General features: G+C 38.2%; 1 protein-coding gene across 2 annotated transcripts in view; it reads left to right on the forward strand.

Moving 5' to 3' along the window:
* Positions 1-20,347, forward strand: part of LOC149780697 (CKLF-like MARVEL transmembrane domain-containing protein 8) — a 96,215-nt gene that overhangs the window by 21,284 nt on the left and 54,584 nt on the right. For both annotated transcript variants that reach the window (XM_089937734.1, XM_089937733.1), the window contains exon 2: positions 3,237-3,381. In XM_089937734.1, the coding sequence (XP_089793860.1) occupies positions 3,265-3,381 (117 nt within the window). In that variant the 5' untranslated portion in view covers positions 3,237-3,264. The remainder of the gene's footprint in view (positions 1-3,236; positions 3,382-20,347) is intronic.

Here is a 20,347-nt window from a genome sequence, read left to right on the forward strand (position 1 = left end):
ACCCCCTTACTTTCATCGGCAAGATGAAAAGTAAATTTCAAAGACTACTAAGGTGGATATTGTTATTACAAGAATATGATATTGATATCAGGCACATCAAGGGAAAATATAATTTAATAGCAGATGCACTTTCCCATGTTTAACAATGTATTATTTCACGTACACTGTGTGTAATTTATATGAGTTCTTTTTAACCTCATATATAATTCGTCTGTGGCAAAAAAGAAAGAATTATCAAATAAATCTTTATTTTTCTTTGTGGTGGAAGTGCTATGTATATTCAAGTTTTAAACCATCCCTTAGAGAGAGATCACACAGTTGGGCTTCTAACCACTGAGATGTAAAGGTGTTTCTTTTGTTGAGTTACTTTGGGAATTACATTTTAATGTTTATTTGAATTATTTGGATTTTAAAAGACAAAATGGTTTCCCTGGAAATATTTTGAGTGCTCTTACAGAATTCGTGAACAAAGAAATTTCATTAATGCAAACACCAGATTATTTCTTGTGTTTCTACAAGGAACTGTAGACTTCAATACAGTACATGATATAGCATATATCATCGCATTCCATCTTGGATTTTTCTTCTGGATTCGAACTTGAATTGATTAGAACATTTGAATCTTAGGACTTCTAAAATTGTATTCGTGGATAATTCTTTGATCATTTTTGGATTTGATTCTTAAAACCGTAATTTCTTATTTTGCTTTTTCATCTTTACAGTTTTTTTCAAGGGAAATTCATAATTTGTTAATTTTTCAAAGCTTTTTCGAGCATAAACACGTAACAGCTGGAAAATTGGAACTAACCTTTGAACATATCCAAGAAATCAGTTTGTGTTGTTTGAAGCAGAAGACAATCCTAATTGGAAGTGATTACACAGGTACAAACCCTGTTTTTCGAATAAAAACACCTACTGTAATCACACTGACTTATACTGTAAGCTAGAGTTAGAACAGGTGTAGGTGCATATAAAAAAGCACACCGCCTCAACAGAGAAGCAACAGACAGAACTGGTCAAATAGTGTGCAAATGTGCCCTTGGATGTAACCGGTACATGTTGGTATCTTTCCGGCTTACCCTCTTTATTAGATATGACCACTGTTAGTAACAATAAAAAAATCCTTAAACAACTCCTTCTCAAAAGCTGCTCAACAAAATCTAAACAAATTTTACAAAATCTATTCTAGCATATTGAGGTTTCATAATTGTACCAATGTCGATGATCCACCATCTGGTATGGCCACTATATCTGCACCAATGATACTAGTCTGTATTCTAATATGACAAAACATTAATAAACAAGAGTCATGATCATTTCTTCCTTATACTGCTGAGTGTTGAAACCGTCTTTGATATTCTTTAGCAAAACAAGAGATTCAAAATAGCTGTTATTTTGGATGTCAGCTTTGCACAATTTATACATAAGCAAAAAGGCATGATATGAGGTCTTTTGTTGGAAACTGCTGTTGATACGACTTTCCGTTTTGAAGTGGAAACGATGGCATATTTTAAAAAGGAATATTATGATGGCCGTATTCGCTCTCAGATTTGTGCCATTTATATTTGGTAACATATAGACATCATAAAACGTCCTTTTGAAAAGCTCAATGTCGATGTGACGATAACCGTCAAGGCGAATAGTGATTATAAGATTTTCAAGAAAACGATTTTGACAGTCATATGAGAAGTCAGGTTTTAACCGATGTCATGTAGGATTAACTAAATATCAAAATATGTCTTTTACAGTGAAAACCATACTGATATGACTACTCCTTAAGGAGAAACAATGATATCAAGACTTTCAAGCTGGTCACTGGAGCAGGAATATTTAATGTATACATAGTACTATTACGGCAAATTACAATTGATGACACGTTGTTTAGTAAAACCGTTGATGCGGATATCGATTCAGCATAAGTATGTTTAATGTGGTGACAAGACTAAACATCAAAATTAAGACCATTTTTATGTTGGAACCAACTATACATCATAAAATGTGTTGTAGGGAAAACCCTATTATAAGTATGAATTTTCAGTCATGAGACATATCGATAACAAAATTGTCAAGATGGCCACTGTGATGACCATACTGGATATTAGATTGGAATCATTTTAATTTTATTCGTATAACTGGAGGAGTAGCGATAACAACATATCCAAGAACCTGTAAAACTATTAAAATAACTTCATAAAAACCACTGAAAGAATTTGACCAAATTTGACAGAAAGTAATTTTTGAGGGCGTTCAGAGTTATACCAGTGATGACAATCCTTCATCAAATTTGATCATCATAACTAAAATCTGAACAGTATTTAATTATTTCTCAAAATCCATTGAAAATAATCTGACCAAATTTGAAAGGAAGCATAAAGACATGTAGAGACCCTAGAGATGTACAAAGTTGCAGATTCATCATCAATAGAGCCCACATTTTTTTTAAGGATAGAAACACTTGAAGGACTTTTTAAAAGCGCTAATTTTAAAAATGTTCGAAACAATAGATAACCAAATTTGGGCCTCCATGAGGCGTTTGGATGTACATGACGTACCCTCCTGCATGGCATAAGGGGGGAGTAATCTAGGCAGGGATCTGACCATCATGAAGTAATGCAGGTGGGATGTTCCTGGAGTTTGAAAATGTGTAATTAAAATAAAATTAAACTTTGATTCAGTTTTATGAATTTAACTCTTTCGTAGCTTAAACTTTGTTTAGTGGGAGATTGAAAGAAAATACCCGAACCATGACCTTTACAATTAGCATAAATGCTGTCGATAAACAATAAATAAGGCCGTTGTCGCTAAAATGAGAACACGTTTGAAATAAACCTTAACAGAATGTTACCAAATATGACTTTAAGCATTCTAACTTGAAGACATATCATGTTACTACAAATATTTAATGATAACATCTCAGCAGAATATGAACGTCGCTGACAGACAGAATTCAGTCATAAATGCGTTTCAACATTGAGAAAATGTGGCTGATATGTGATCAAATATCGATCAAGATAACAAAATGTTTAGAAATATCGAAACAGTTGTTCTATAATGTATGCTGCAATCATCAGCGATGAACAAAATTGAAACCGAAATGATGCTACTAACCCAGATCTATTGATCAGCTGTTGTTACCATTGGTCAACCAGGAGAGTCATCTCACATCACACTGGACTTATATATTGCTAAATAATGAAACAACGTAAAGACAATACAACCGTTTTTTTACGTTTCAGGTCACCGTCTTCGAGACTCCAGAGAATCATGTCAACAAACGAGCATAGTACGAACACACCAAGAGCACAAGCATCAGGAGATGGGATTGGCTTGGACAGAGTTTATTTTAGGACTTTGAATGGAATCTTGAAAATACTTGAAATGGTTAGTATCATACAAGAGAGCTATAATTCTAACCTATCCGTATATCACTGTATATATAGTAATTTGAGGTTTTAATAGTATATTTTGTTTTATTCTTCTCGCGTGTGGATAGTATAATAAGGTTTTTGTGCTCCTTTCCATGTGTGGATAGTAGACAATATGTGAAGTGAGTGTAGAGATGTTTATATATATATATATATATATATATATATATATATATATATATATATATATATATATATATATATATATATATATATATATATATATATATATATATATATATATATATATATATATATATATATATATATATATATATATATATATATATTATATATATATATATATATATATATATATATATATATATATATATATATATATATATATATATATATATATATATATATATATATATATATATATATATATATATATATAGGTTAGACGATTTCAATTTGTACACACTAACCAGAAGCGAAATACTATCCCCATCATGTTACTGCTTTTTTTCATGTTTATTAAAGTTATGTTAGTATTATCAAGCATTCTCCAGTAGAATTCAGGGTTAGCACGTCCGTTGTCTGACGTATAATTGGCTCTCTATACAGAGTAAGAGAAAGAGAGAGAGAAGGTCGTAAATACCAGACACCCATGGGAAAAGATACAGGTGATTTCTGTACACAGGTTCACTTTTCATGATTATCATGCATCTACCAACATTATTATTATTATTATTATTATTATTATTATTATTATTACACACATTATCAAGACTATTTTATGTGTTCTATTAAAAATGATTGTAAAAATTGTGTGTTTATGTTGTTCTCTGCCAAAATTTACTTTGGACACAATATTAATGCATCATGATGACATTAATTATTCCCATAAATAACATTATCAAAGACTTAAATATATCCACTAATTTTAATTTAGTTTTGCGGCAGCATGACAAAACAATAATTTCACTACTGATTGACGGCTACATAGGAATATAAAACGGGATTTAGTACTTGGATGGCCAGGCTGTATAAAGTCAGCATGGAAACAGTTGTTCCAGCTTGAACAGTAATATCTGCAGTAGTATTGTCATGCTGAAAATCTTGTAAATTATGTTTTATAGTCAAGTCATTATATGGTTTCACTAAATGACTGCTTATAATGCTTAGTTCCTCAAAAATGGAGCATGACTAACACCATAGCATCCGTCTTGAAAATCTTTCTCTATGTGTATGTGTGTGTGTCTGTCTGTGTGATTTGGAATTTTAACGTAGTATTAACAATTTTTAAGTCATATCGCTATGATGTCTGCAGTGTGACAGTTACTAGTGATGTTTAGCACTGGGGCATCGTGCCGCAGACATGTTGCATGATGTCCCACCCGGCCACATTATCCTTACACCAGACCAACCAATCCTAACACTAACCTCCTACTGCTGAGTGCGAAGTGTGGCAGCTGTATAAATTTTGCAAGTGTTTGGTATGACTCTCTCGGTGATCGAACCCACGACCTCTGTTCGCATACATATATACACAGAAGCATACATACTTATCACTAAAGCTAGTAATTCGAGGTATAAAGCATAAAGAACGTTATTCCGGTCTGACGGTTGTGTCAGTTCAGTTCCATTCATTCAAAATATCATCCTTCTTGCCTTGGCTTCATGCTTGACTTTGGGTAGTGAAGAATTTACCTGATCTGTCCAGTCTCTTTGGCCGTTATTTTGATTATTCATGTACATTTTGTTATAGCAACAGTAACCTTTTCTGTCTAGTCATTGCTTTTTTTCAAATTGTTTTTGTTCTGTTTATTTTCGTGAATTGTTCTTGTATCATGTGCACACGCTAGTTATACAATGCTAGTAGTTAGGGGATACCATAGCGACTATGGGATTTTAATATTAAACTAGGGGGTGTTGTACTCTGGCGACAAGGGGAATTTAACATTAGGAAAATTAATATGGATGGGACTATAGAGCGACAAATAAGAATGGGACTGTCTAGCGACAAGGGAAATTGAACATGGGAATAGGGATTTTTGAAAGACAAGAGGACATACCATTCATACAGGGACAAAGATAGAGATAACACAGACAACATACAAACACAAACTACTATACAACAGACTTTTTAAAAAATTGAGGCAAGAAAGCAAATGTTTTTGAGGCATATGAATAGCACTGAAAAGGGCCTTTTGGATTCTTAGTCTATTTTCCCCATTTTTTCCACCAGCTCCTCACTTTCCCAATGATAACTTTCTTCTTCTTCATTTCCTTCTCTGGCATCAGGTCAGAATGGCCCATGGATCTAACTTTATCCTGTACCTTGTTTTTTAATCTATCTTTTTTTCTTTCTATTGTCTTGTTCAATTCTCTTCTTTGCCATGTGTCGTTAATTTTTACACCTCCTCTTTCATTACCTTTTTTATAATTTCTTCTGAATTTTTAGCTGGCCTAGTCTCCACTTTACAAAGGACCACTCAGTTCAGTACAATGTCTCTTCTACAAAGCACCCGACTTTCATTACATTATCAAGTTTTCCCTTCAAGCTTCCTACTCTCACATACGGAGGTTGGATCAATCTTCTTATTTTTTCCACTTCTTCCTCAATCATTCATTGTACCAGGTCTCTGGCTAATTTCAAACTGGTCACGAAGTCTAGGCTACCAGGATACTTTAATTCCATTTCTAGCTTTTCCATCACATAGGTGACCTCCATCATCCAGTACCAACAGTTTTTTTAACTCACTGAACAAATATATGTACATTTTATTTTATTTTATGTAGAATGGCGCGAATGACTAACGCTTTGACTTAATATTTGTGAAGCACGGACATGAAGGAAAATATCTCTACACTCACTTCACATATTGTCTACTATCCACATACGGAAAGGAGCAACGGAAACCTTATTATACTATCCACGCAACCAAATATACTATCCACACACGAGAAGAAGAAGAAAAAAATATACTATCAAAACCTCGAATTACTATCCACATACGGAAAGGAGCAAAAACAAAATCAAAATATACTATTCTCACACGATAAGTAGCACCAAAAAAACTTGTATTTCATCCACACAGAAGAAAGGAAAATCCCGCACTCTGCTATTCACACAAACGTACACGAACGCTTATAAACCCAAACAACCTACTACCCACACAAGCTTACATGAGCTCAAACAAACGCACACACATACAAAGACACAATCTACTATCCAAACAAACGTACGGGAGCTCACACATACACACACACACACAGACAGACACACGCACAATCACATCAATAGAGGAGGGAGTGTTTATAATCACACTACTTCAAATTCACACAAGTTGGCAACTTGAAAAGCCTCTTTTCTAGAGATTTGGTTAGCCCTGAGAAAGGCTGATTTTTTTAAAACTCCAAATGCACTTGAATAATGCCGGCATCTCTCTGGGGTTGCACAACAAACACATCCCGTACTCCAATCTTGCTCTCTGTTCAGTCTTGCTCTTGGGAACGCAGAGGCTGGTTGATTGGCTTCAAAATCCCAATCTTCCGTTTCTGGGATTCTGAAATGAACTTGCCTTCTATGCCACACCCGTGAATGACGAAGTTATAGTACTTCTAGTGTATGTGGTACTGTTACAGGTTTTACTACGGCTCCTAGTGGTTGTTGTGGCTGTTGTGCTGGTGCTGGTGCTGCCTGTGGCGGTATGCTTACCTCAGGTTTGACCTCACACAGAGGTCTCAGCATCAGGTGAAATAGGATTCTTTCTTCCTTTTCTTTCGTCTATTTCCTCTCCTCCTCTTATTCTATTTTCGCTACTTTTTCGATCGCCTCCATTGCCAGCTCATCTAGGAGCCACCTGGCATATTCCAGATGCATTTGTAGTTCAGTTGGTTTCGCTTTTCGCTATTCCACTCAATTTCTTCGTAGATGACTGGTCAGCTATGGGTAGCCAGACTGACGAGTATTTCCCTTTATAGACGTCAAGCACGGACGTGAAGGAAAACACGCCCTGTCACCAAAACTTGCATAGCCCATATCATTATCCCAATAAACATGAATCTCCCGGAGTTAAAAGAAACACTCACTCACTTTTGACTTACAACCCCTAACTACTATCAAAAACTCACTAACTGTTTGACAAGCTATGGAAACGAAGTGCTTCTAGACACGCGTCTATCAAAGATAAAATCATACTACAATTTTGTCTGTAACTCACTGACATACCATTGGCAAATAAATTAGTTTCTCTTTTCTAGATTATTGGGTAGCTCTGAAAAGGGCTGCTTTATGCGGATAAAGAGTGATGGAAATATTTTATTGTCTTTGATTGCGTCTCCGACTGGCGGCAGGCTTTCCCACATGATAGGGTCTGCTTCTGCGGAAAGAGAAGGTGAACTCTTTGGTGTCTACACGGCAGTCGACAAAACCACTGCTGCTGTTTCTGTTGCTACTCTATATGCTGATTCAGAAGTCTGTACTTCTATCAGGTCTTTAGTTACTTTCAACATCCTGAAATTATCTATCTCTTCAGGATTCGGTGTCAGGCTTTGTCTGACACGATGTAAATTCACGTAAGCTTCGTTCAGCTTGGCTAATCTTGAGCACATCTTCATAGGTGGATGAGTTAACAAAGTATGGTCAGAATAGGTTAGGTAAGGTAAGTTAAATTAACGTCGACTGCGCCCGTTAGAGCATGTTCGACCTTTATTCTAGCACAGCTGGATGTTAAATTACTCCTGGGGGACGGAATTAGTGCCTCCTCCCCCCATGCTTTTATGTGTTCAAATAACACTGATTAATTTGGCCATCAGATCGTGGGACTAATTAATCCCTAACGACCTGAATGTAGGGTCGTCATGAGTAGGAATGAACCCAACACCCACTCATGACTGAATGTTGAAATTCATTTGCAATTGAACGCACCAGGTGTCAGACCAAGCAATATGTAACGTCGGCTACGATTGGTCAGCAGCGATTACGTTTCATTAGGACACCTGGGTTTCTTTTGACGGGCGGAAATGGTTCCACATCTCCGTCAATCTACGATGTCTGAGAGAGGCAAGGAAGGCAAGGACCTCGGCAAGCCAGCCATGAATGTCGTGTAATCCTAAAAACGCCAGCCCGTGCTTATTTCAAATTAAGTCCATTTGTTACTAATAGACGATAAGGAATCACAATAATGTTTAAGGCACCTATGCAATTAGCCAAATCAATTGAGTTAAAATAATTTTCCTATAATGCTTAAGAGTTGGAATTTTATGTACAAAGTGTATTTATTCTTCTAGATTTAAATAATACCAATCGGTGTAAGTCAAAACGACTCAATAAATTTGGTATCACGCAAAGGAATAAAACAAAATGTACAGTATGTAAAATTTTGATGGCGGTATCGAAATAATCAAATTAGGTTTGAGATAGAATTGTTATTGAAAGAGTTTTTCTTAATTCCAAAATGAAAACCTAATGATAACAGTCAGACTGGAGAATTGTTGAAGCGCGGACGCGATAAAAAGCATTCCTAAACTATTTAGAGTCGGAAAGCTAGAATAGTTTGATTAGAGTGAGATGGATAGAGAGATGTCAAAGAGCATGGTTAATGGTGCAAATTCCAAACGAACGACATACGCATTATTTTAAAACACATCATTTTTTATTCAAATAACTAACAACCAACAATCAACACATTTTTAAATTAGCAATTCAATAAACAACACAATTATTTTGACCAATAGCTATCGATTTTGGAAATGGTTGACATCGTTGTGAACTGAAGTTAGAATTCCACTGTTGGAAGTCATTGGGCCATTGATGTACGCACTACGTTGTCTAGCTAAAGACAAAAAATAACCATAATAGTCACAAAATCATCGATCTACTTTGTCATCGTTTCTAGGCGAGTAACGATCAAAATAAGTCACTAAACGTTCTAAAGAATATCCAAGACTGCGTTGATGAAGAAAATACACACAATATTGTTCACACACCATGTACTCTGTGCCTTGCAATTTCATATTATTGAATCGTGTTGCCTGAACATTTCTTCTCATAAAGTTGATGATATCGTCTTCCAAAGGGGATAATCCATAAGAATCAAAATACTCCACGCAACCTTCTTTAGGAAAGTAGACAGCTACCCAGTGCGTTCCTGCGAGATGACTGTCGTCCGGTTTGATGACATAAGCTTGAATTTCTTGAGGTTTACGATGAGGTAGTTCATCTTTACCACACACGTCAGGATTCCAAGAAGCAGTGTACGCGATGTGGTTCAAAAAGTAATAAAGTTCCCAGGTATCCATTTTTGTTTTGTTATTCTTCACAGGTAATGATAAGTGATCAATTCAATCCTGACTTTCTCTTGGAAAATGTCTGACAAGTAACCGTTTCTTCATTTTGTCTTTGTACTCTGAGCCAAGGGAATTTTGATGCGATGAATATCATGAGTCATTAATGGAGGAAAGGAATTTTCACGCAAGCTTTTATACCACTGATGCAAAACTGCTTCTTCCGTCTTTGTCTAGGGGTTCTGCTTGCACGATCTCCTCCCATTCCAAAGATTATCCTCTATGCAAAGAGGGATAACAGTCTTTCATATCTTCTAATAGTCTAGAATGACTTCTCTCAAACTGTTGATTTATATGGTATTATCGAATTCGGCATAGAAGATGACGTTCACCGTCTCTGTTGGAGATGGGTGTGCAAACTGAATTTCCACACGAATCCGGCCGGATTTTATAGGGTGGAAATGTCCCTCGTCGCTGACTTTGTCTGGAGTGAAATCAAAAGCCAACAAAGCATAGCCTCCTGCATAATCTTCGTACGTAATTCCGTGACTGGTGTTGGTTCCTAGCTGTCAGGTGGCTTCGGTCAGGGACAAATCCGATTTCAACAATTCTTCTGGGTAAAGTCAGGTTCGAAAGTCATCGCGACTGACTTTGATCTTGGACACCTTGTTATGCATAAACTCAAAAGGATTTGAAGTGACGGCTCCGCTGAAGGCTACATTGTTCACCATACAAATGATTAAACGTTTGAGTAAAAGGCATTGGAACAGATGATCTTCGATCTCGATTGATGGTTAGCGGGGATGGTGAAAGATTTTACTTCCAAGCGTCGTTTCGGATATTTGGCTGTCGTTCTGCTTTATAGTTGATGACTCAAAAATGGGTTGATACTCTTTCCAACGTACCTTGATTTCTTTGAGACGGCGTTTTCCCACTTTTCGGATACTTTGTTCAAGAATGCTTTGATGTCGTACACGTCGTCTTCTCTTTGGTGACACCTTGTAACTCGGGCAAGTAAAATGTTGTTTTTACCATTCACCTGTTCTTGTCTTCCAATTTATAGACGGTATGATGACGGCCACGCAATCGTCAAGTGGCACGAAACAGTTCGGCGGTCCAGTTGGGTAAGTAACCTTTGTCAAAAGTGCGTTCGGTTTTGCCAATGCGCACCCAATCTCCTACTACCAACACTCCACTTTTCTTAGAGACAGCCACTGACGCGGACGTGCCAAATAGGCGCTCGAAAACAGTCAGTTCGTTGTCGGGAATCACTTCTTTGGGGAGCACGTCCGATGCTTCGATGGTAAGATTGGATGTACGCTTGGACCAAGTGCGGTAAGACGTCAATGTACTTGAGAGTGTGATGATGCATAAAACATTTCCACATGCGTTCTTTCAAAGTGCGTTTGTGAATGAAAGATTGCCTCCTGGCCGAAGTGTCTCTCTTGCGGGTAGATTCAGTTTTCTAAGGGCTTTTCTTTTTCTGATGACCTTTCTTTTTCTTTTTCTGTGGCTGGTCTTGCCAACACTGCTCTTTTTCTTCCTTGGGCTTCGTTTAACTTTATTGGGAGTGGTTTCTTTCTTGTGACAACTTTGGGGGCATTAGGATCCCATTTTAAAAAGGAGTGAATGATGACACCTCCTAGAGAACAGCTCCCTTCAGGTTTCAAAATAATTTGCTATTTGGTTTGAGTGTCGATGCGGGAATCGACCAATTGAGTCAAGGCTACTTTGTTTCTGTCAAAAAGCGTTTGGTTTGATGAGGAAGCTGAATAATACCTTGCAGTAATCGACGTTCTGTCACCGTAAACCATCGAAAGACTTCTTTGAGACTGGCTTCTAAGACACGAGAAAACATTTGTTGATTTTTTTCGCGACTGATACCATACAAGGCACGAATCAATTTGGCGGGAAGATGAGACTGAAGGAACGTCATGTTGGCGATGTCTGAGACATGTCCAATGTGTCCAAGGTTGTTGTAGATTTTGTTGTTAAGTCGACCCTCCATCTTGATACCTGTAATGAAACAGATGTGTACGAAATCGCAATTAAGCGGGGGTAGTGGGTTTCAAATCTACGAGTAAATAGTCGTGGGGCTTGAGTGGCATCGTCGTATGCATGAGTTAGCCAAGGTGTTCCTAACTGTGTGGCCAAGACTTACACTTGCGATTTATCTCTAGGGCTTTTAAACAAGACCACGTACTTAGCATTGAGAATGATGGTGCGATGGGCTTTACTTTGTTTAATCAAATTGTGAGTAATGTAAATGACACTGGCATTACGATGATGGACAGTTTAATTTATTCGTCGTCTTCTCCTAACATGTCGTCGAAAATGACTTGATGGGTTTCACTGGGGTCAAATACGATTCGTTGAGGTGGACGATCGATCAAATGATGTTTATATTCGATCAAACGTTTGACAAATTCGGTTTTGCCTGAACCACTGGGCCCGGCAATTAACATGTTAAAGGGATGGCGAAGATACCACGTCTCCCAACTGGCACGATCTAAGTGTTCGTCGATGACTTTGAAAGTAGATGAAGAGGGAGCAGAGACAGCAGAGGTAGCCATAGTGAAAGGAATGTCAGTTTTGACACGAAGACCGACAATAGAGGAGTTTTTTTAAATACATTTTTCAGGACACGTTTATTGCAAGTTAAAATAGAATAACGCGAAAGACAAAATTACATAAAAGCCAAATGGTTGAGTACAACGATAAAGTGAACATCAAAACGATCAAAGTGGAATATACACTAGTTACTGTGCAACATGTTTTTGGTAACCAAGATGTCCTATGGACAGTGTGGAAAGTTCTTACAGGCTCTACTTGGGGTAATGTCACCATAGCGTCCTCCCGGAATGGTCTTTCAGGAATGTCCATGACAGTCCTGTCCTGAAGGGAGTGATTGGACTCGGTGACCGGTTCTTCTGTTACTGTCACTATCACAAGCTTAACAGTGAGTTTTTTCCTTGGACGTTAGAAAGGAGGATCACAACTCTTGAGCATAATGGGCCACTTTTTTGGTCCAAGCCTCAAAATCCCAATTCTTCCAGTTACGTACATCTGTCCATTGAGGTTGTAAGTCACAAGCTACACAGACATTCTTCAGACACATCTTCGGTACCTAGCAGTTGAGGTATCTTTTTTTCCCCATAGAGGTCGAGAAGTACCCAGATGAAAACGCAAGGTTTTTAACGAAATGAGTATCTCATGGAGAGACCACTTTCATGTTTTATTTTTGTTGACAAGTACTGTTCGTAAAGTGTCCACAAGGAATCGGCTAGTTAAATAAATCACAGAAAACGAGTCACTAAGACACACACCACACGTCGACCCAAATTCAATGGAAACAATTCTCGTAAAAAGTGTTGGTAATCGTAAAATGTTTTAATAGTCTCATTGATTTCCTTCCACGGAATCTGTTGTATCACTTCTGATAAAAGTTTTGGCATGGTAGCCCGTTTTATACCCTCTTTTGTCGGAGGAAATAAATGTACTTTCTGCACAGAGATGATCGTATGCTCAGAGATGATCCAGTGACGAATCTAGATTGTTTAGTCACTTGTTCCCACACTACACATCGAATATAATTTTCCTCCATAGACAAAATTCGATAACGTAACAGATTTTGATAATCCTCTAACTCTTCCTCTGGAACTCGTTGTAGTATGACCAACATGTAACAAGTAGGATGAATAGACACCAAAGTCCTCTTACAGCATTCAGGTACCAATGGTTTAAACATCGGTGACGTAACGTATGTAATTGTTCTTTGCGTTTCACTTGTATTATGACCAGCTCTCGGTAAATGCGTTCTCTCAACTCCTCAGGCAAAAAAGGAATGTTCACTTGTAAAGTACACATGATCATATCAGTCAGTATTATTTTATTTAAAATCTTTTCATAGAGCAAAAGTAATAAACACATTGAGTAATTTCTGACCACTGGCATTAAGGGTAACAGTCAAGAATATCAATGAAATCTTGATGTAAACTGTCTAACGCGGAATAGTAGGCTGAAGGTACACATGTTCCTGATAAATCTGATATTTTAGTTGATTTGTATCACATTCATCTTGTGAATAGCTCGACACAAACGTTCTACAGTCACCAGTTGAGATTTTGCTCGGGCAAGTCACTGCCAAACTTCCTCGTAGATCATCTCTTGCAGTTCGATTGGTAATAATTGAATATTATTTTTAAATGGGTTCTAAATACTGATCTCGGTGGTGTCCAACGTTTGACTCTTAGCGAATCTGGTTTCTTAAACAACACAGTACGTCACTTCAATAACTCGGTCCCCCTAAAGGGTAGATAGTGACAATTCGGAGACCATCGAGCATGTTCCAGGTATGCCGAATCTTTCTGTTCCCACTAGTGAAGTTACACACCGGAACTAGAAGCATTTAACTTTATCCCCTTCGCCCAAGCAGAATAATCCGGCTCTGGCTAATCCTTCGGGGGTACGTCCTCTCAGTTATTTAGGCCATTTTCCTTGGAAGGTTTGAAATTGACTTTAAAAGTTGCAGTATTCAGGAAATGCAAAGGGAACGAATATACGTCTTTCGCAGGTTCGTTTCGATGAGGGCAGGGTGAAATCGACTTGAGTTTGCTCAGTTTTGGATGACATCCGTAGGGTGCTAGACATATGACCTCGTGTTAAGGTCGACATCTACAATGAAAACAAGGAAAGAGTTCACGATAACGAGTGGCATCACTTTGGCATCCGTCAGGTTTGATACGCACATCATCACTTTCCATGGTAGTTGTTGTGGTAGTAATAGTGATAACTAAGTTACAATGATACCTTACTGCATCGATCTCATCGCAATGCACATCACTCGCTTCTGGTACATGATTGGATACATCTTTTCAAAGGATCGACTGACGATTTGGTGAGTGGGTAAACGAACAAATTTATGGGGTTCGTCAGTGGTCGCTCTAAAGTTTCCATCCTCTCCAGTCTGCAAGACTTCTCTCAATACCCCAAAGTTCACCCCTCGACTGGTGCGATAATTGAGAGTCAATCCTTTCACTTTATACTCGTGTGCACTTCTCCTTGTTTGTCTCGGTTTTCTAAGCCGCAATTTGTAGGACCACCACTAGCGAAACTTAAAATCTTCTCGTCGGGGTGTTTAATGTAGATGCAACTGTCCTTGTCAAATTACACGATCACCTAACATTTCTAAAGCTTCGTTCAATTTTAAGCGAGCATGGGCGGTCACATGCGCCGCAGTGATGACATTTCCAAATTCGTCGGCTTGTACAAAGTCCAGATCTTCATACTCTGTCTTGGATAATCACGGTCGTTGTGCCATTTTATCCCACAAACAATTTAACATGACTTTGGCAAACGATCGCCTGCCATCGTTTTTCTCGATGTGGTCTAAAGTGATGCCCTCCTGCTCCTAGTATTTCTCTTTGAATTGCATTTGGTCTTCGGGAGTGTGGCACCAGGAAAGATAGCCGCTTGCTTCTTGTATTAGTTTAAAAAGGACATCCACGTAGTCTGCGAAAATGCAGTCTGGTCGCCCTTGTGGTATTTTTGTGTCTTGGGAAAGTGGTAAATTTCGTACACTTCTGACAGTTGGTATCCCAGGTCCAGAGCTTTGAACAATTCCATGCTGACCCATGTTCCCGTCAAGGCGTGTTCTTCCTGGGTATGTTGACAAGGCCGGTCTTGATTGCACGTTTCGGCACAAGTACGACACAAGGGAAACATCACTTTTCTTTGGCAATTTTCAGGTAACACGGGATGGTACAAGTTCTTGGGAGGCAAGACTTTGCACTTGATCAAGCCTTCGTATTGTCGAATGTTGTCCAGGTCGATATGTTCCGTCAGTAATTGTGGATGGTCTGCGGAAAAAGCGACAATATTTGCACACGTAAGGATACAGCGAACACACGTCCAAGCATTTGATTTCTTCTCCTTTCTCTTCGTCGGCTTGGTACAGCAAACAGGTGGCATTCGTCCGGCCTCCGTACAAAATGTCACTCGGGTTCAGTGGGTACATCAACTTGTAACTTTCTACGATGCGTTTAAACTCGGGATCGCTTTTCAAACGGTGATCGTACTCGTGTTCCCACATTTCTACCACTTGATATCCTTGCTGTTCTAACTTCAAGAGTCGCTGATACATGTCTTCCATGGCCCGTTGCAAAAACTGTCACTTTCAGGGTAGCATAGAGGACAACCGTGAAATAAGCAATCGTTAAACTTGTACACGAACCTGGGGTTTTCTGTCTCAGCCATTCACTGAATACGTTCGATGGTCTTTTCGCCTCCTCAGTTGCGTGAGTGCTGGATCCATTTATCTTCCTTGTCGCACAAGTAATGTAGCCAACGTAGGGCTTTGACTGGGTACTGACTTTTGGCAAAGTTCGTCGTTTGAGGACTGATGACAGCCAATGTGTTTCCGGGCATGAATCGTTGGCGGTACACTAAGGGACACGCTTTGGCAATGGTGCGAGCTTTTATCAAAGGATCGACCCCTCTGTGTTCCATGAACAGTTCTCAAAATTTTCCATAGCAATGGCGTAAAATGTCTACGTCGGAACGACAAGACTTTAACATTTCTACCTGAAAGTCGAAGGGGTCCTAGGAGTGAGCCTGGTTTCAAGCGTACCTAGCTTCTCGTTGTTCGGTACTCATGTTGTCGGGGTCGTAGTCGTGAGCCTCAGGGAAATGGAAAAGAACGGCTTGTCAATCGGCTTCGATATCAAAAAAGTAAGAAAACTAACCTTTGGCCATTTCTGTCATTCCAAACGTTTTAGGCATTCGACTCAAAGGCATGGCTAAGTAACTCATCCATTCTTTAACCTGCACTTGCTCCACTTGCATGAAAATGATTTTGACTCTGTTCAAAGTGACTTTAGGACTTTCAGTGCCTTGTTCAGTATATTATCTAAAAAGAAACTGTCCATCGTATCCGGAGAAATTGTGTGCCATCACTGTGGCATGGCGATGACATTCTCCGTAACGTTCGATGCCATCATGGCTCCACGTGTAGTCGAAGGGTTCAATATCCATTAGGCGAAATTGGCTAGCGTGTTCTGTCCCCGAAAGATTTTGTCACGTCCTCCAGAACTCGTGCTGCAGTGAGGGCAATGACTAAAGATAGGCCCTTGAATGCACTTCTCACATACTCGATGAGCCACGCAGAAATTAGGAATGTGAATGCTGGTCTCTTGCATGCATTCGAAATCGAAAAAGATGAAATTCCCTTCATCTGGTCATCTTCCTTCTCTTGTTTTAAATGGTATTTTTTAATGTAACGTTGTTGTTCCAAGTGCACGATTTGGTGACAAATGTGACATCGTTTCTTACCTTTTGAGTTTTAATTGATTTGGCAGTTTAAATAATATCTCTTTTTCGAGAGAAGTTGGTGGCTTGAAAAGGACCATTAGGTATTTGTTTCTGTAAAATACAAACTCAAGAATGGGACGTAATTATCTTTAACTGCCTTAAGCCTTTGTCACGTTCAAGGCCTACATCTGGACTGACTCCTGTCGATGATGATTTCGTAGAAATCACATGGAGTGGTATCGCAGGCGTAGTAACAGGGCTGGGTTGTTAGCTCGGGAACGTCTTTTTCTCTTGGGTCGTAATAAAGAAGTCGGATACATTTGTTTCAGACACCTTAATTCTGCTAAAATGTATAAAAGTACCGTTATCGTTTGGATTATTCTCCTTCTCTTCTAAACCTTGTTTCTTCTCTGCTGCTTCTTCCTGCCGTTTCCTTCTTGCCTCTTTTTCTTCTAGCTGTTGTTGTTGAAGGAGAAAAGCTTGTTCTTCTTCCTTCTGCTATTGTAAAAATATATCCAATTATTCTTTCTGTCTCTCTTTAAAACCATCAACATGTAGTAAAGAAGGAGAAGGTGGCAAAGAAACTGGTACCGGAACAAATTGTTGCGAAGAAAGAACATCCACTAAATCCCAAACAGAATCGACCTCTTCTGGAAGTAATCCAGTGTTGACTTTGGTAGACACTGCTATATCATCGCTTCTCGTCTCCACGGCTAGTGCGCCACAATTCAATGTCTTCTTAGTTTCCGTCATGTTTGAAAACTGTGTCGCATGGATTGACTGCGTACAGACGCTAGCACATCTATACAGGGAATGTGATGTCACATGCTGCTCTCTTCGGATTGGAAGACTGATTACGTGTTGTGACTGAATTTTGTAATGTGTGTTTGGATTGGTGAATACACTCAATCCGTCTCGAGCCGCCCTTCCCCTATAAATAACCGTAGTTCACTGAATTCCCTTCACCTGTTCTCGTCACAAGATGTGGACAAACGTAGAATCATCTACTTTCGAATCGACAATGCTGTTCCAAACAGACTTACCCATGTATGTGAAATCATCTTGGACAATTATCCGGATCACCGGTTCGAGTGTTTGGAAAAGAAGAATTTATATGGAGAGACAAGGCTATTTGAAGATAGTCCTTATCTACGGACCAGCTGTCAGAACAAGCTTGAGGAAAAGAAGAAGAACGATGCGATGCCTGGAAAAGATTTGTTTTTTTTTTGCCTCAGATTTTTTTAAGTCTGTTGTATAGTAGTGTATGTTTATCTTTTGTCTGTGTCATCTCTATATGTGTTCCTCTATGAATGGTATGTCCCCTTGTCTTTAAACAATCCATATTCCCATGTTCAATTTTTCTTGTCGCTAGACAGTCCTATACCCTTTTCACCAGACAGTCCCATTCTTTTCTTGTCGCTCTATAGTCCCATCCATGTTAAATTTCCCCATGTTAAATTCCCCTTGTCGCCAGGTTACAACACCCCTAGTTTAACATTAAAATCTCAATGTGGCTAGGGTATCACCCATAACTACTAATGCCGACATAAACGTATTCTTTTGTTGGTACCAGTGCTAACGGAAGTTTTACCGTAACAATGCTGTTCTGAATTTATTCTTGTTTTTACTTGTCCATCATCCTTCCATCAGTTAGCTGTTGTTTCTTATCGCAAATCCTCTTAAACTATTTGGACGATTGGCATGAAATTAATTAATTAATTTTAATGTCCAATAGGTCCTACATGAAAATGGTCTACCCGATATTATTATCGTAGTGGCCATCTTAAAATTCTTGTTATTGCAATTCCTACTGAATGGATATCATACCAGCATGTTTTATTCGAACACTGCGTCTAAGGATTTGTAATTGGTCCTAAATGAAAGGCGTTTCATCTGAAACCCATCAGCCTGCTACTGCAGCCATCTAAAAATCTTGATATTGCTACTCCTTCTGAATAGAAAGACATATTGACATGGCATTTCACCAAGAAACGTCTTACGATATCTGGATAGTTCTGAAGTAAAATAATGCTAATATAACATCTATTATTAACACTACAATGGCCATGTTAAAAATCATGTAAATGCTTTTTTATGATGATATAAATATAAAAAAGCGCAGATCTGACATCATGGCATCAATCTTGAACATTTTGTTCGCACTACTCCTGACTGAAACTTTACACTTGCATGACTATTTCACCGAAATATTTCTTATGATCTCAAAATGAGTTCGAACAAAAATGATGCTCATCTGACCTCAAATATGGTCATAACAGTGAAATTCGTCGTACTGTCACTACTGCTCCTAACTTTATGGTCATATCGACAAGTGATTTTTCACAAATATTTTTTGCGATATATGGTTGAACCTATATGAAGATTCTGCTGATCTGGCGTGCAATATGGACACCATGCTAGACTGAAACTCTTTGTATGACGATCGTTATCAACAGAAAGTCATATCGTCATTAAGGTTTCACTAAAAGGCCTCTTATTATATATGGTTGGTTCTTAATTAAAACAATGCCAATGTGATTACCAATATTTTCATCATGGAGTCCGCATAGAAAAAATGCGTTTGATTATTACTCATTCTAAATGAATGGTTATAACGATATGGACCTTTTAACAAAAGAGGTCTTATGATATTAATTTGGTTCTAAAATGAAACTGGCGCTGATCAAGTATCCAATATGGCAACCACCGCGGCCAAATTCAAAAACCTGTTACTGTTATACCGCTTATGGTTTGAATAAATGGTCATATTCATATGGCGTTTAACCAAACAACGTTGAAAGATGTATAGTTTGTCCTAAATGAAAAAAGAGCCAATCGTACAGCTAATATGAATGCCGCAGAGATTACCTTTAAACTTATTACTGTCAAAAGAGTATCAGAGATTGTTTCTAAACACAGCAGTCAAATAGAAGAAATTGTCGTATCATTAAGTGTTGGGTCTTCTGTTTGGCTATGTTTGCATCAGTTGTTATGTTTAACTTTTGATTTTCATAGTGTATTGTTTTTGGACCCTACCAATGCCAATTGTGCCGATTAACACAACTTAAAAGGAAAATTTATAGTCAAGATATTATATAGCTAATTTTTCTACACAGGTATGCAATTCTATGTTAAGAGTGTCGATTGAGTGAGGAACATAATCAGGTGTTTTCGATCATTAATAATAATATTAATAGTAAAATCTGTTGAAAGTTTTAGGTAATTTCTCAGAGGCAAGTGGGGTCAGGTGGTTTCTTTGAAGAATTAAGTTATTTTCCATTTAATGGGTTAGGTCAGGTGGAGTACTTTATAGTGTGTGATATTTGCAAAATGTCACGCAGCTAATAGGAGCCAAATACGTTTTCACCGCTTACACT

The sequence above is a fragment of the Sinohyriopsis cumingii genome, chromosome 16, assembly GCF_028554795.1.
Source record: "Sinohyriopsis cumingii isolate HCF-2022 chromosome 16, ASM2855479v2, whole genome shotgun sequence".
Lineage (NCBI taxonomy): Eukaryota > Metazoa > Mollusca > Bivalvia > Unionida > Unionidae > Sinohyriopsis > Sinohyriopsis cumingii.